This window comes from Acanthopagrus latus, chromosome 1, assembly GCF_904848185.1.
Source record: "Acanthopagrus latus isolate v.2019 chromosome 1, fAcaLat1.1, whole genome shotgun sequence".
NCBI lineage: Eukaryota > Metazoa > Chordata > Actinopteri > Spariformes > Sparidae > Acanthopagrus > Acanthopagrus latus.
Window position 1 is genome coordinate 17069312 of NC_051039.1, and position 18184 is coordinate 17087495.

General features: G+C 42.2%; 1 protein-coding gene across 2 annotated transcripts in view; it reads left to right on the forward strand.

The window, feature by feature from the left end:
• mast1a (microtubule associated serine/threonine kinase 1a) overlaps nt 1-18184 on the forward strand; it is a 72377-nt gene that overhangs the window by 5821 nt on the left and 48372 nt on the right. The window contains exon 2 of one of the 2 annotated variants that reach the window (XM_037092347.1): nt 3028-3059. In XM_037092347.1, the coding sequence (XP_036948242.1) occupies nt 3028-3059 (32 nt within the window). Of the gene's footprint in view, nt 1-3027; nt 3060-10716; nt 11092-18184 lie in introns of those variants that run through there. The other variant, XM_037092357.1, reaches the window with a different exon arrangement.

Here is an 18184-nt window from a genome sequence, read left to right on the forward strand (position 1 = left end):
TACATCACATGCTTTTCTTGCAGTTTGTAGTTTAGCTGCACTGATGTGACCTGCTTCACTCGTCTGTCCTGCACACGTCATGATCAGACGGTTATCTACAATGAAGACTGCCGCTTTACATTTTAGGAAAGTGAAATAATTTAGATATAAATGTAATATTTTTAATGAAGGAGAGTCTTTTTGCAGCTGTTTGTGCACTACAACCCGTTCTTCCTGACGTGATGTCTAAGAATTGAAAAACACTGAAGGTTGCTCATGTTAGCAGCCGGCATGATCTAAACAGTATACCGCCCGAAAAAATATCGGTTAAACATTTCCTTTGCCTGTCCTGAAAGGTCCACGTATACAACTGAAGTATTCCTCCTGCTGTGAACTTTCACAGGGCGTCGTGGTCGACTGCACTGAGGGGAGAAATTGTTCTGAGAAACCCTGCAGTGACCAGTAACATGGCAACAACACGTACAGTAGCCGTCTGTCGGACTGAGACAGTAAGAGGGCGCAGGTGGTGGGGTTTTTATCCATTAGCCACCCCTGTCACCCCATACACGCACACACACACACACACACACACACACACACACACACACACACACACACACACACACACACACACACACACACACACACAAGACTGCTGGTCCACTCTCTGAATCACCCTGGCCGTGCTCACTTCCTCCCGAGATGATGTAACTCATTAGCTGTCCCAGTAAGAGCTCACTATGATGGCTGATGTCACTCCCATTGAAAAAAAAGTAATCACTCTCCTCTGAACTGAGACATGCTGCCATGTGTTTTAACTCTGCGCATGCTTCTGTTGTTTTGTACAGGCTTGTAAGCGCGCCTGGTTGTTGCGATGTCATTCAATGCACGTTTATTTTGTTTCGATACATATTTGACAAGCTTCCTCCACACGCAGCATACCCGCTGTTGGTGGGTGAATGAAACTGAAACTCGAGTTGTTGCCTTTTTTGGGCCAGTTCTGGAGGAAGAAAGTTGATTTTTGGGTCGTCAAACGTCGTGAGATTCGATTTTGTCGCCCAGTCCGAGCATTTATGGAGTGCTTTTGAGGAGATTTCAAAATGTCAAGAAGTATCTATTGTGATGAGATGATTGAGATACTAATTTAAGGTTGTATCACCTTACCCTAATGCTAAGCTAAGCTAATCACCTGCTGGCTGCAGTGTCGGTCTTCACAGAGAGAAATGTTCCTATTAACTCACAACAAGAGAAAGAGAATGATTATATTTCCAGAACCATCCGACCGTTCCTTTGATACACCAGCCTGTGCAGAGAACCATTTGCCAGGTTTCTAGATTCATGTGATTACCGAACAACTGCTGCAGTGGTTCAATCCCCGTGAGCGATAATTATGATTTTTTCAGCGCGCCTTTGGAAAGCAGGTTCTCGCTTGTTACAATGAGTCCTTGCAGCCTCGTTGGGTTTATCATGCTCATTCGCTCCCCATAGTTTTATTTAAATCAAGTGCGAGCGTCTGACAGTGCTGGAAAGTAGATCGGGTTGAGTTCGGGTACTGAGCTTGTTTTGAGACTGTTTGGAGACGAGAGCTCCAGCTGTCAAGTCATGTTTCATCAGCTCGGCTTTGTTTGGGTTTTGTAACGCTTGTTTACTTATACGAAGACAAAGAGGATGGACTGTCTGCGTGTGTGTGTGAGAGAGAAGATTCAGGACTGCCCTCGTCTAACAGGGTGAAATCCTCATCACAGTCTCTCACTTTTCCTCGTATGCTCCTCAAATGTTTGCGTTTGTTTTTTTTTACGTCTGACCCCAGTGTGAGTTGTCGCTTTGGTTCCTTTCATTTCTCGGACATGCCTGCGCGTCGTTTTGTCCTCCCTGAGTGCAAAGAAACAATGATAAACATCTTTTTTGTCAGATCCACTGGGCAGCAGAAAATAGCCTGATAAGCAGCGCAGCGCAGACTGACAACAGATACTGACGGTAACCTGATCGTACCTTGGCTGCTCAAATTGGGAATAGATGGGCAACAAGCACCACACAGATTCATCCCAGTAGATCCTAATCACATCTGGGTCCCCGCTGTTGTGTCCCACTGTCATAAATATAGCAGCAGCGTTTTTTAAAATTGACTTTGGCTCCACACGACCTGGTGGTTCCTGTCTCTGAGCACTTAGGAGGGATCGGTTTTCAAAACTGTTTTCCACTTAGACATCAACATAGAATACTGGCTGTAGATTAATCTCATCCTGCACCACGGCTTTAACTTCATTATGAGAATATTTGACAGTCGAGTTGGGAACATGGTGTATTTTTTCTAAAATGTTGTTTCCATTGTAAATTCTTTGTTCTGCTTATTTGAATTCACTGTTTCAGCTGAGGGGCGGCTGTAGCTCAGCGGGTAGAGCAAGTCGGCTAGGTCGCTGGTTCAAATCCCAGCTCCGGGCTGAGCTGAGCTGCACGTCGAAGTTTCCTTGAACAAGAACTTTGTAGTAGAAATGTAAAATAACACGTGCCTGTCACTCTGGGTTTCATCTCAAATGTCAAAATTTTGGTCACTCTCGCATCAAGCGTTATGATTTCATATAATTCTTCTGTTATTACTCAAGAAATCTGTTGATAACGCGTACACACGAGGAGTGTTTGACCTTGAACTCATTATTATCATACACGTTCTATATGCGAAGAAGCAACGGTGCTTTAAGGATAAGAACAGCAGGAGTGAAATTTTATGAGTTCATAGAATATAAAACACATTTCAGGTTGATTAGAAAATGAAAAAAAGCAGAGCAGTTGTAAATGTTTAAATTCCCTGTTTTACATGAGAAAGTCGGTTTCATTAGCTTAATGTGTCAGTCTTTAGCTGAATTGTTGTTTGTAGCATTTATAATGAGAGATTACTGTAATTATTATGGTAATTTATATTTCATCACCACTTACAGTGCATTGTAGTGTTTCCCACAGCCCTGCTGTAACACACTGCACCTTGTGTAGAACTCATCTAATCGGACTAAACCGTACTTTCTCCTTTCTGTCTTTCTCTTTTCTCCCCAGAAGGATCTACCTCTGCCTCGAAAAAGTAGCAGGTAAGTTCATATTTATTTGGTCTCTCATATGCAGTGCATCTGGAGGCATGCTGTGTATTGTATGTTGTTGTATGTTTGCACCCTGAAACAAAATAGAGGTGAGTGTTTTTGCTGTATTGGACTGCGTGTCATCTGTGTGAGTTTTTATTGTCCTAAACTTGGGTTTCCACTGCTCATTCGATTTCTGTAGTTCATTGAAATAGTTTTCCAGAGATGGAAAGTGTGTGGACATGATTAATTGTCTTGAAATCAGTCGTCAGGTATGAAGAACATTACTGTGCTATGTCTTTATATTTCAGAATCAAACTTGGATTTGGTTTTAATTCATGTCTTTATGCAAATCAGATTGAAAGATGTACACAGACCAGAAAGAATGTATGTATAATATATGTATGTTAATGTATATATGTCTATGTCTCTATCAAACATTTTCTACAAGCAGCCTTCCTCATCAAAGATACTTCAAAGACGGATGTAGTAGTACAGAAATAGACAATGAAGTTCAGAATAGGGTCTACTGCAATTAAGGTTGTTTTGATTATGATTACACTGTCAGTTATTTTCTCGATTAATTGAATGGTTGTATGGTCTATAAAACGTCATCAGTGTTTTACAAATCCCAAGATGTCGTCTTCAAATGTCTTGTTTTGTCCACAACCCAAAGATACTCACTTTATTGTCAAACTATTCACATTTGATAATCTGGATTCAGGGAAATTTGAATTTTTATTCCTCAAATTGCTCAAACTGATTAAAATAGTTGAGTAAATTCATGGTTGACTTGCCGATTAATCATCACAGCTTTCATTCAGGACAGACCTACATAATTAAACAACAGTCTGGACTCTTAGGGTGACAGAATCATGGATTGTTACTCACATATAAAGAAACATGGCTCCAGGGGGCCGCTGAGCAACTTACGGACTTGGACTCTGTCCAGTTTGGTAGTAGGAAGTCACGCTCAAGTGATGGTGTTTTTCGGCGGGAGTCTTGTCTGCAGGCTACAGCATGTTCCGGCTTTGTGGGAACCCTTTCACTCTCAGAGCATCGCTGTCGGCCCAATCTGTTGCACCACTGAGCTGTGCAATGAAAGTTCAGCAGCAGGAGGAGCCGTGCTGTCACCTCGGTGCCCTGTGTGGTTCAGGGGAGGCGGCGAGGTTGAGAGGGGAGAATAGAGCAGTACGTGACGTGTAGCACACATGAGTTAAGCCATCAGATGTTCGGTGTAGACAGTGAATGACTGACATGTTAGATTGATGCTTTGTTAAAGGATAGACCCACATTAAAGTTTATCTTAATACAGTAATCAAGAGCCCATAAGCACATTAAAAATGTGTCTCTGTGATCGTCCCTGCAAAGAGATCCTGTAACTGTTAGTGAACAAACTGTTCAGCCGTCATGTTATGCAGAGACGACTGCTAAAGTTTAATTGCCGCTAATATTATGAGTTAAAAACAACAAAAAAATCCCTCAAATGAGTTATCTTCCAAAGCCGGAAGCCTTTTCAGTGCCAAATTCACACATTGCGCTTCCATGGACGGTGTTTTCTTGCTGAGCGACAGGAAAGGGACAGTAACACGAAGAACACATTTGATGCTACAAGGAATGCAGCATTGGAAGATATCCACTTTGTCCAACTCCTACTGCCGAAGCCTCATATTAGCTTCAGCTGGACTTAGGGATGCATTTTTTTCTTTTACACAGCTGAGGTCTGTGGATTTTGTCCTTCACCACTTCAAATGAAAGTGCTTTAAAAGGGATTTCTTTGTGTTTGGTTGGTTTGACCACAAGAAACAGCAGAGAAAAAAAAAACTGTTTCAATGTACATTTGGCTTTGGGAGCATTGTTTTGGGACAGACTTGAAATACGAATCTGTTCTTTGAAGCGGAGAACAACAAGACACAGAGCCAGAGGGGAGCCCAGACATGTACTTAATGAATCTCCTTGAACATTATTAGAAAATTCTCTTTTGTCTCATACATCTTTTAATTTGTACTCATTCATGCACTGACTTCCTGTTTTAAATTGGGCCTCCAAACTAGGAATAGGCCAGTTATCAGATTATTGGAATTGTTGTTTTTTTTGTGTGTGTGATTGCCCATAGATGACTTTAAAAAATGTACTTCTTTGGCTCTAACAGAGCCGCTTTTCTCCGTGTGTAGTCACCACCCAGTGATCTCGCTCACTGTCCTGTCCACAACACTATCTGATTGATTACATGTCACAAGTAATAGCCAGTCAACACCGATAAATCTGAATCTGCAAAGTAGCTAGTACATAGTTATGTAGCAATTTTTGCCTCCAAAATGTAGCGAAAAAATGGAAGTTCTTTACTTCAATTGTATATTGCTTCCAAATATTAGTCATCTGTATCTGTATGTAGCCCTAAGAAAACCATATCTATCAATCTCTTCTACAATAAGCGTCTTCATAAATTCAAACAGGTCCAACTATCAGATTGCAGACTGCAGTTGAGGCAATTAAGATAAAACTTAATTGATCCCCAGGAGGGAAATTGAAGCATTACAGCAGCGCAAGAAACAGAGCGGAGACAACCTGGCCGAACAAACAGGAACAGTAGAGATGAAAGATGAATACGTAAATCAAGTCAGCATCGACCAGATCAGAGCTTTTCAAAGGGAAACACGTCAAGCAAAGAAACTGTGAATATGAAAGAGACAGATAAATGCTTTTGTTCTAATAAACAATGGGAATTGTTTTATCTTCTTCAGTGTCAAAGTAATCCAGTGATAGTTGTCAGTGTATTCATGGGTACATTGCAAATAACAACTCCTTACAGCTGTTTCAACATACTTTTATTTACTCGAAACAAACGTTAAGATCAAAGCAAAAAGCTGTGGCCCGCAGCAAGCTAACCTGGGGCGGGTGCTAGAAGGTGTTGGCATTGTAGATTAAAACATGCAAATCATAAGCATGCGACCCTCTAACGGGGAGAGACGCTTTTAACACCTCACCTGAGCTCTCAAGGTGCTTCTCAATGAAATGATGCCTTTAGAACGTCAACGCTGAAGCCCGATATTAAACATTGTACGAGAGAGAGTTGGAGAGAGAGAGAGCTACAGTCGGCTCCTCCACACAGATGGATTACATTTAGAGACTGAATTAGAAACCTCTGGAGTCGTTCCCTGTGCCATTTAGAAAAGAGTGAGACTGAACGATCCTGAGAGGTTTGACAAAACTGATTAAAGCGTCTTAATTTGTGGTACAGGCGCGTAAAAAAGAAAAACGGATATAGTCTTGTTGCAGTATACGAGTGTCTCTGTCCATGGTGCTGAAGCTAAACTGCCTGCTCACTGCGCTTGTCGCCCTTAAAATCACTCTCTTTTTTTCTCTGTATCCACCATAAAAATGTGGATGAATATATTTTTTTTAACACAGAGGCTGAAGGAACATTAGGTTTGGAGCTTTGTCACTGGCTGTTTCTCCTTTGCTACATCTTAATTACCCTTCTCTTCTTGACAATATCCGCTGTTTTTTAACTGGGATCAAGTGTGAATGTTCTGCTGTGCTCTTAAAGTTGGTCTTGGAAAGCTGTAGCTGGCTGCTGCCGCTGCTGCTGCTGCTGCTGCTGCTGCTAAAAGCTCTTCACAAATCAGGTGGAATTTGGAAAAGTGTCTTATGTCAGCTCAAAACGATGTCTTTGAACATGAAAAGGGCTGTAATTTCCAACAAAATGCTCACATTTTGCCGTCATTGCTTCGAGTGTTGAAATCCTTGACATTTTTACGAAATCACTGTATTCCAGGGACATACCTCTTTCTTTCTTTCTTTCTTTCTTTCTTTCTTTCTTTCTTTCTTTCTTTCTTTCTTTCTTTCTTTCTTTCTTTCTTTCTTTCTTTCTTTCACTCTACTTTTCCGGCTTGCCTGCTTTTGCTCCATGTCAGCAGAATGTGACTCACGGAACTCTGTCACGTGTGCCCTTTATCATGTGAACAGTTATTGTTGCTCTGAGGGTCCTGCCACTTCAGGATGTTGTAAATGTGAATCATTGCTTTAATTCCCACGTACTTGTTTATCTTCACTTTCTATGTGTGTGTAGTTGTCTAGTTAATATTCTATATGCATTTTACTCTGGAGAGGTGCTTTGTGGCAGCAGTAGCCTTATGATGCTCTCGTATCAATGTATAATTGCTATTTACCACCTTACTTCATTTGGCCACATGCTAATCTCTGTGTCGATCTGTGATCTTAATTCTTCATTGGAGCTTTATTGGCTTCTGCAAAAGTGATTTGTAGCCTTCCTTGGCTCCTTATTAACATAGAAGCCTAAACAAGTGCAAATTAGAAATGTGTAGCAGTATCAATAAACAGACTACTGCTTACTCTAAAACTGTATATCTATGCACAAACAACAATAGACCATAATTGGGAGAAGAAAAAAAAAAGTCAAAACGCGCGGTTTAAAAATAGATGGAAACAAACAAAAAGGTGTCAAATCTGCTACAACACAATTATGGTTTACATGCCTGGATGTATTTCAGCCAGCTTTGAATCACTACAGTGCTGGTGGTACATGCAGCCAAATAGTAGTGAATAACAACTGGTTGTATCTGATTTATCAACATTGGATTGCACTATGTTAATTTCTGCACGCCCTCATCCACAGGCACAAAGAGTATAGTCGGATTGAGATAGAGAGCGGCCTGGGGCAGGTCCGACTGATTTCCACTGATCCAACTGAAATTACACTGCGAACAAGAGCCTTTGCTTTGCAAAGTCGAGAGTCGCTAACTGACTTTCTGAAGTCTGTTCTTTCATTTTCTGGAGGTGTTTCTTCATTCAAGGTCATTCAGAGACATAACGAGCCTTCCTTCATTTTCAAGTTCCCTTCAAGCAGTCAGAAGAGTGCCAGGCTTCTACCCAGCTCTGACGGCGGACGTCTCTGGTGCGCACGCTCTATAGACCCCACAACACGGAGGGGTCCATCGAGCGTGGAATTTATTCATAAGTCCAGCTTCTTTGACTTCATGTGCCACTGAGCAGCTTTCATAAAATGGGACTTCACCTCCAAGGCTGTATCCAGATTTTAATTGTTGGATCCATGGCAAAAGCCTGGAACTGCCCCCTCTTAAGACATCACCCATCTGTGGGTTTGTTTAGTAGTCCTGTGCAGTGCAGTCTGGTTGTTGTAGGTTTTCTATGTTTTAAGCAAAAAGGCCCCATTCTCTGTTTACTGTGGACATAGCACCAAATTCAAAAGCAATTGTGTTTTTCTGCTGTGTAGACAGCCCAGCGTCAAGCAAGGACCTTCTTTTCAGCTGAAATACTTATTTACTGTGTGTAATTACAATTCACTGCCTTACTCGGTTAGGCCACATACGTTTGTTTGTTTGTGTGTGTGTGTGTGTGTGTGTGTGTGTGTGTGTGTGTGTGTGTCTGACTGCTGTCATCGGCTGTGTTTTGCCCCTGACCTCTGACCCGTGCAGCGGGGTGGCAGATGTCACAGCATGACATGAAGGAGACACTGGAGCTGGAGGCTCACGGTCAGCTCTCTCAGCTCCCTGCACCGGCCCCCTCCTCTCTCCCTCGTCCCTCCTGTGGGTGGAGCTGGAGTTTTAGACTACAGGCGTAATGACTGGGCGTTTACAGCAGGATGAGACTAAAGTGACCTGAAGGACAGCAAGGCTACAAAATACTGAAGTAGTTCAGGTTTAAAAATGCTTTGGAAAAGAGCGCTCCTACGTTATGGAACAAACATGTTTTCCATATGATATCATGCAGCCCATCCATGTCTGTGCCCCCCCCCACCCCCACCCCCACCACTGTGCTTTAGTGATATCACCGCCACCCTCCTCCTCCCCCTCCTCCTCCTCCCCATCTCCCCTCTCCCATGTATATTTTATCTATCCAGACTCCCACATTAGAGACGACATCCATTATTGAATTACTCCCCTCAGCACTACTGTGCAACTGTCACCCCACGTCAACTTTAACATTTGGTGCATTTGTTTCTAAGGAAAGGAGGAACACACGAGCACACACACACACCGAAATGACATCTCTCTTGGCCTGGCATTGCAGAGCAGCTCCTGTGATATCTCGGACAAACAGATGATGCCAGAGCTCATCCAATATGACATTTCACTTAGCAAAGTGGAAGTGTGTCTCCGTGTGCATTCAAGAGGATGAGGATGACGTAATTCTATATTTTTCTAACCCACAAAACCCATAGTGTGTTTGTCCATCTGTCAATACTTTCTTACTTCCTACACAGTCTGTGGCTTTCCAGGCACATTCGTTCCTGCTGGGGATGTGAATCTTTAAAAACACACCCTAAAATATAGGTTGGGTTTTTTTTTTTTTGCTTCATGAAGGAGCTGGGCACCCTCGCTTCTAACAAATATGTAGTAAACGGGGCTAAATAGTGCTTTTCAGAGGCAGATTAATACACATTTGCAGAGTATGTAAAACCAAAGCATGGCGCCTGTGTGAACTGAAATTAACTGAATGAATGGTATAGATTATTGATGTGTTTTAAAAGGAGAAGCCTGATGATTTTCTTATTTTCAACCAATCCAAGGACAGAAATCAATAAATCTATCTGTGTAGCTTTAGCCTGATGTCGCTTTTTCCCAAAAAGCTGGGCACAGCAAATTATTGTGAGATAATCCCTCCTGCTAATCTACAGTGATCAGGGATGTATTTTGTCTTTCTTTTAAAGCTTTAAGTGCTAGGTGCAGATCAGTAGAAGCAGACTAATGCACTCTTGGTTTTGGCATTTTCTAGGATAAAAAAAAAAACATTGAATATTGCCTGGTTTATCTTTTAATAGCATCAAGGTCTGAAGATATTAGATGTACTTAATCCAAAAAGCTCCCATAGTCTGTCATCTCCTCCAGTTTTCTCCAAAATTTTGCAGGGCAGCAGTAGCCACACACTGTGGTAGTAGCTAGCTCGTAGCTGCGTCTTCTTCCTCCTTCCATTTTATGACAAGTGCCTCACCAGCAACTATTGTGCCAAAGCGAGAACGTAAAAAGAAACACACATTATTTAAGTGAGTGTGTTTGCATTATTTAAACGTCACGGTTGTTGTCAAAACCGGCTCAGTGTGACAAACCTAATACAAAGCAACACAGAGGCAGAACATTTGCAACATGAAATACAGTAAATGAAAACAGCCATGAGCGGCATTAGCAACAATACAAAAACACAGAGTGACACAACACATATATACGATAATTATTCAGCTGTAACGTCCACCAGACCCCACAGAATAACACAGTCTAACGTGTGAAAACCAACTCGCAGTGCCCTTCTCTCCCTCCCTCCCTCCCTCCCTCCTCTGTCCTGTCATTCACATTAGTCCTCACTTCACTGCTCCCTCACGTCTCCACCTCTGATTGGCTTTCCACTCTGTTTTTACCACATGTTGTTTCTCTCTCTCTCTCTCTCTCTCTCATATACAGCACATACCTGCATCGACCTCCCTCCCCTTTCCGTTTTTTTTCTCCTCTTTCCCCTCTCTCTGCCCCTCTCTCTCTCTCTCTCTCTCTCTCTCTCTCTCTCTCTCTCTCTCTCTCTTGCTCTCGCTCTCGCTGCCCCCCTCCCCCCCTCGCTCTGTCGCTCCACACTTCCTGGCTTGGCACGATACCCTTGAGAGCAGCCCCACAATCCTCTCTCCTTCTGAGAGGGATGCTCGGCAGCCTGTTCCCCTCTCTCCAGCTCTCTTCCTCTCCCTCTGTCTTTAATTTCTCTTGTCTCTCCCCTCCGTCTGTGACATGGCTGACATTTCCAAATCTTTCTGATCATTTTGCCTCTCTCTCCTGCACACACGCATACTCACGTGTGCAGAGTCACGGCAAGACGTCGGTGAGTGTGCGTGCATGTGCTGAACCGGCCAGAGGAGGCTGACATGCCGGCGAGGAGCGTAATTGCTGCCTCTTGACTGCCTCTGAGCGTGTGTGTGTGTTTGTGTGTTCATTTCTGTGTGTGTGTGAAAGGCTCAGCTGCTCTCATGTTCATCTGCCAACACAGCCTCGGCTGCTAGCAACATGTTTCGACGCACAAAAAGGTAAACGGCAACAATCTGTGTCTCCGTGCAGTCTTTGTGACCGGCGTGGTGCCCTGCTGTTGTTGGTGTGTGTCGAGTTGTGGGAGGAGGTTGTTGTGTTTTTCCATGATGTTTCCGATGTCCCTGCCAGCTTTCATGCCGTCTCACAGTTGTCTCCCCGTCTCCATTTAGCTCCAGCAATATGGTGTGTGTGTGTGTGTGTGTGTGTGTGTATTTGATGTCTTTACGTGCATGTGCGTGTAAATATAATGTGATTTTGTGCATACAGTTTTTACATCTGATAAGTATACCCCTGCAGGGATTTAAAGTACACTGAGGATTGATAATTTGTTTTTGCGTGTGTGTGTGCCACATCCATAGACTTGCTTGATTTGAATTTATTTATATCCTACTTGAGCTTTATTGTAGTGATGCACATGTGCACAAGGATTTAGTCCGCTTTAGATTACGGCCACTGATGTCTCACTCTGTCACACACACGCACACACACGCACACACACACACACACACACACACACACACACACGCACACACACGCACACACACTGGAAGGTATGTGTGTGCTTTGGCTGGCAGCCTGTGTGCCAGAGATAGCATTATGAAGTGAAGGCATTATTGTCAGTGTCCAGGGAGTGCTTGTGTAGCAGAGAGCCAACAGTGGACAGTGCTGTCTGCCTGGCACTCGCTCTTCCTCTCCCTTCCTCCTCACCTCTTTCTCTCCCGTCCACCTTTTCTCTCGCCTTCATTTCCCGCCCCTACTGTCATCTGTTTGTCCTCCATCTTTTCCCCTCCTCTCTCACTTTCTCCTCGTGGCTGTTTTACTCAATTCTTCCCTGTGACTCAAACTCATTCCCCTCTTTTGCCAACCCAGTCGGCAGAAAAACTGTTGGCAATGCCCGCTGGACACTTCTTGTCTGATACGTTGACACTTGTTTATTCATGTTGCTTGCTAATCTTTATGCTCAGTTTACAGTTTTATATTGTGACAATGCTCTGCTTCTGGTCTGGTTAGGTTTAGGCACAAAAACCCCCTGGTTATGGTTAGGAAAAGATGATGTTTTGGTTTCAATTACGCGATTATCTCACCACAAACACAGCTGTATATTGTCCCAAGACCTTGTTATAATCACCAGGTCTTCAGCTGCAAATTCCCAATCTATTGAGACAGTCGAGGCTGGAAAATGTCTTAAGGTCTCGGCAAAAAAATCCAGTGGTTTTGTGCTCACAAACCTTGAAATACCATCTTGAAACACGGGTTGTGTTTTGCAGACGAAATTTATATGATGTCTTGTTAAAACCTGATTTGTCACAGCATCTTGTTAAAACCACCTGATTTTCAGCTACTAGTCACCCTGTCATCTCATATAAAATATCCAGGTTAGTCGCCACGATTGTGGCTAGAACACATTGTAATATCTCAGCAAAAATATCCAGCGGTTTCATGCTGACAAATGACAACGGCCATCGTACGTGGCAGTCACTCGCCTGACAGCCATCTGTCCTGGCTGGAAGGGCAAACCCCCAATCTTCTCCTCTTCCTGACATCAATGTCAGATCATACACAGTACATCTAATCTGAACATGACATGACATTTGCTGTAGAATTGTTTATATGAAACATGCAAATTCAACGGATCCATGCTTTGCAGAAACGTATGATGTCAACATTTTATTCTGGTGACCGGGCTGCTTAGCCTCATTGACCTCTCCTTTCCTTTCCTCTCCTCTCCTCTCCTCTCCTCTCCTCTCCTCTCCTCTCCTCTCCTCTCCTCTCCTCTCCTCTCCTCTCCTCTCCTCTCCTCTCCTCTCCTCTCCTCTACTCCCCATCCCCTCTCCTCCATTCCCCATTACTCCCCCCTGTGGTGTTTCATTTTAGCCGTCTTCATCTCATCTGATCACTAGGGGATTAGTCTGAGTCTTCATCGTTGCTCCCACTGTGCAGGAAATGAACAGCAGGATATTCTGTACATATGAACAAGAATTAAGCCTCCCTCACTCTGACTGTCGGCCACCACGCGGAGTGTGTGTTTATGAGGGAGGACATGTGTGTGTATGAGTATGTTTTCTAAAGGTTGTGTTTGCTCATCAGCCTGTGTGAGTGTGTGTTTGCTGTGGGATTGTAAGAGCCAAGCATGTTTACAGTTTGTTGTTCCACATGTGTGAATTTTCTTCATGGGTGTTTATCAGCAGTGTGACATGAGATTATACTCGGCTTGTGTAGAGGTCAGGATTGGTTTATGAGACAGTCTCTGCTATTTTTGTAGAGTTATTTTAAATGCCTGTGCACATATATCACATATAACATCACATATGGCTAGCTAGCAGAGATCTTTGGCACTGGTGACGTACTGCTTTTGTCATAGCAGGCCACTACAATCACTAAAAACTGGAAGTTCCTTGTGGTCACTTTGATATATTATATGATTATTATTCAGTTTTAGTAAGAAGTTCATGAACAAGAACAGGGCTCAACTGATTTTATTTTATTTTTCTCAGGGCAAATTCTAAAACTGATTATTAGTAATTAAGGAGACAGATGGACACTGGACACTACTTAATTTATTTGTAACAAGTTACAACTTTACTTTACTTTGTGTTGATAGGCTATGGTGTGTGATGTGTAATCAATCAGATGGTGTTTTGGGCGGGACATAGAGAAGTGACAGAGATTGAATAATGCATAGTAATAAAGTAGTATTTAAATGTATGTATTTTATTGGCATTGAGACCGGGGATGTTTTGTGTTTATTCATGAATCTTTAAATCGCCATTACAAATTGAACAGATCAAAAATGTATTAACAGACAATCAGAAATAGGCACAAAACATATAAAAAAAGTATTAGCAGAGAAAAAAAAAAAAACATCCAATAATTAATTGTTAAAGCAGTGGAGCATCAATTACTGAACCTGCTTAAAATTATCGTCCCTGATTTGGACACAATAAAACACAGATACAGATAAAATGAGAACTGAATATGTTGTATGATAATCGACCAGGTTGATAATTGGTCCATCCCAAAGAACGTTATACTGTTGTGAGACAGGCATTGATTCAACTGTATGATAATTTTTGTGGTGCTGCTGAGCTGTATTACAGAAAGATGTTTGTGGTAGTTAGTCTACCCTCACTGATATAGATGTAGCAGACAGAAACATTTTGTAGACACAGTTCAAAGTACATCCTCCAAAAATGATCAATCAATTGAGTCAACACCTCTGTAGAGCAACTTGAACAATAGCTGAACATTACAACCTTCCTTAAAAGAAGATATATTAAAGAACTGTTGGGTTGAACCTGATCATTGCAAGCTATGTGTACCTAATTAACTAGAGACTGAGTGTGTTTCATTCCATTTGTCAAAGTAAGGTATTTAAAAAAGTATTATTTGTTGCTGTTGATGCCAAAACTCAAGTATTGTATCAGCACTAGCATAGAAAAGTTCCAGACAATTCGAAGGCCTAATTAAGAGTTATAAATATCATTAGTTACCCCTGATATTTCTCTCATTTTACTTTTTAATTATCATGCTTCCTTCCTCTCGCTTTGCTGCTCTGTTGTGTGTGTGTATGTGTTTGCATTGTCTCATTTGTGCATGTTGTGTTTTGCTGGCCGGCTGTGGCAATTAAGAGACAGATAATGCTTTGTGCCCACTCCCGAACAGATTGAGCCGAAGGAAGACAGTAAAATGAAGTGATTTAAGAGAGAGAGAGCGGGAGGCACGAGACAGAAAGCAGCACGGCTGCAGGAAGAAGAGAGCGGGGGTAGGATGAAAGGCTGAGCCTGAGGTAGTGTCTCAGCGCACATTTTAAGAGTAGCCCACCGGGGTTAACCGGGCCCATGACGATACACTCTCAGCCTCTCAGTCTGTTCGTCTGCTTCCTTCCTCGCTCACTTGTTTTTCACACTGGAAGGTAAACTCCTCTCTTGTTGTTGTTTTGGCTTTTGGGATCATGAAAGGGAGACGGAGAATACGGGCGGGAGCAGTGAGGGGCTAAAGCTGGATGACGAACAGGAGAAGGAAGTTTCTCTCGCCAAGAACATGAGAATGCATGTTTATCCCACTCACGCGGAGCATATACAGTATTATCCCACTCATACATATTGTTCAGTGTGCATGATGCAGAAAATCCCACTCATGAACAACACACAGGATGTTTCGTCCCACAATAACAGCCTGGCCTTAACAAAGGCATATGAATAACGCGCAAATGTATTAGAGGGAAATGTTAAGATATTTGTATCGTGTCGCGGAGGTGAAGATAGTGTGTTGACCAGCCAGCCCTGTCCTGTTCTGCCCTGCTTCCGAACACCACTTTGTACCTCGAGAGGCGATAGTCCAATAGCCCCTGTAGTTTCAGCAGGGAGATGTAAAAGCAGTGAGTTTGCTGCTTAGTCGGATCAAAATACAAAAAAATAAACAAAAAAAAAAAGTTGAGAATGTGAAGACTTTTTTGGAGGCTCGCAGTTCGTTGTCCAGCCATGTTCACTTAAATCCAGTTGAGCTGAGCCCCATCGCCCATGGTGGCTCCCCCTGTGATCCAGGGTTCCGTCTACATAAACTGTGGCGGGTAACTGAACTATGAGCTAATTAGCCAACAGTAGCTAGTCCTTAAAGAGACAGAAGCATGTAAACCTATAGTGGCAACCCAAAACACAAATATGAACCTGAAAATAAGCAGGATATGTCTCCTGTAGAATTTATTTTTCACATGTGAAGCAAAGAAAAATGTGTACTGAAGTAGCACTATCATAAAAACTGTTTTTGATGTATTTGGCCTGTATGCTCTCTCTCTGACTCATGGCGTAACAGATTATACTTACACCACACAGAATGATAAAAAGAAAACAGCTCTCACCTCGCTATAGCAGTTTCATTTTTCACACATGTACCATCTGTCGAGGTTGCCGTCATGTGTGTGACAGGTAATTCAGGCTATTTTAAGCTTCAGTGCAGCATACATTATACGATGATGGACCTGAAAGCTCATAAGTACTGTAGGTGCTACAATTATCTGCCCTGGCATCAACAAATGAACCATAGTTACGTTGAAGCACACACTCTGCGGTGTTATGGCTTTTAGAGGTCACTAAGCGAAGGGGCCTTCTCAGATATTTTTTGCCCGCACATTCTTCATACATGAGGTTAAAAACAGGAACATGCTTATCTTCCTCCTTTCAGCACCAGATGTTGCAGGTTCGTGTGATATTTGAGCAGTCGCATTGCTCGGCTTTTCTTTTTTAATGAAGTGAAAGATAGTATAGAAATTGAAAACTCCTCTCTGTGCTCTGCTCGTGTTGTTTGTACCATGACAGCACCATCTGTTCCTGGCTGGTGTTCAGGCCGGCCTTAACCAAAACACACAGACTGTTGGTGGTTTATCTTTGATATTGCAATGACATGATAACATAACATCTCATATACAGGAGCCGCAAGCTGGAGGACAACCTGGCAACATGCTCTGCATGTGAATGAAATTCAGCCTCCTGAAAGAACTCTTTCCAGATAAATATAAATCTGCTTAGAGCTGATGGTTAAGCTGTGCATTTAGGCTCTTTTAATTGATGTTATGGAAAACCATTATAATTAATTTACACAGTCATTGTCTAACTATTAATCTGATAGGATGATGGAAATCAGCGTTGACCTCTAACTGCTATTGTGAACATGAAGTATTTGTACACTAACTGTTTTCTGAAAATTGATTCCTTACATACAGAATAATTGTTTACAAAAATTGTGTTTTTGTGTTTGAGAAGAGCCCTGAGCACATTCTGTTCCTGCAGACAGTTTGAACACTTGATCAAAAGGAATTTTTGACCATTGAAACCTTTTTAATATCATCCAGTACATCTAATACGAGTGAGACACTGTTGAAAAAGATTGTAAGTAAACATTGTGGCTGTTTTTTTGATAACTGTTGATAATTTAGAGAGCTAGTTTAGATAGATAGCAATATTTTTATATTTGATGTACTTTCAGGGTGATTTTTTACAGAGGCCTCATGCCTCAGCCATGCACAGGTTGTTGACCTTTATAATCAAGAAAAAGAACATCATGTAAATTTTTTCCATCAGAGCTGTATTTGACTCCGGTGGTGCAGCATTTAGCTCAAGCCTCAGAGTGTAGTGAGCTGATTAATCAAGTAATTGAACAGAAATTGAAGTCATTTTAGTTAGCAAAAATGTGTAATTGCAAAAACAACTCAAAAGATTTCCATGAGACTTAGATCTGAGGATGTGTCTTGGCTGCGGGTCCAGGTAAAAGGAAAGATCCAGGGATCTTTTTCTCGTCTCCTTTAACATTGTGTGATAGGGTCTTTTTCAACTTAATTGTTAATCTCTCCGTGACAATGCGTAGATCAGGTGTATTTAGGTGGCTGGTATGTATGAGTGAATAACAAAAAGGACTGTTGGGTTTGTTTTGCCATCGTAGTTAGAGGTGCATATGTACTTCTGTTGCTGGTCTTCCTTATCTTCTATCATTATCGAATACTGCTGAACACAACGTGAGAAGACAACATGCTGTTTTCATGGGTACTTGAGGCCAAAGCTGGTGGACTGTCGCTTCCATTTGGTGTGATACTGCATCATCTGTCCTCGGTGTCAAGGTTGTGTTAAGTTCTCGTAGAACTTTAAATCAAAGAATTAACTTGAAAACCACAAAGACAAAATCCTCTGGTCAGGAAATGCCAAAGCTGTTCACTTACAGTTGAACCATTTATCTGTTCCTTGAGGCTCGTTTAAATCCATTAGCATCATAATTTCAAGTCTAGAAGTTTTACACCAGACATTTTATTAAGTTAAGCATCCTACTGCCATTTCTATTATGACTTTCGTCTAAGAGATAGAAGCTGTGGCCTTGCTTGGTTGTGAATCCATATGCATCAGCCATAATCAGATTGAACCTTTTTTAATGTCTATTAGACATGCTGCGAGGCTCTCCACTCATGCAAATGAGTGCTTCTCACTGAAGGAAGTGTTGGCTCCGGATCATTGGCTTTGAATAAGGTCACGTTGGGAACAGAGTGAAATATCCTGATTGTGGTGATTCAGAGCATCTCTCAGGTCTTCATGTACAGCAGCTGCAGAG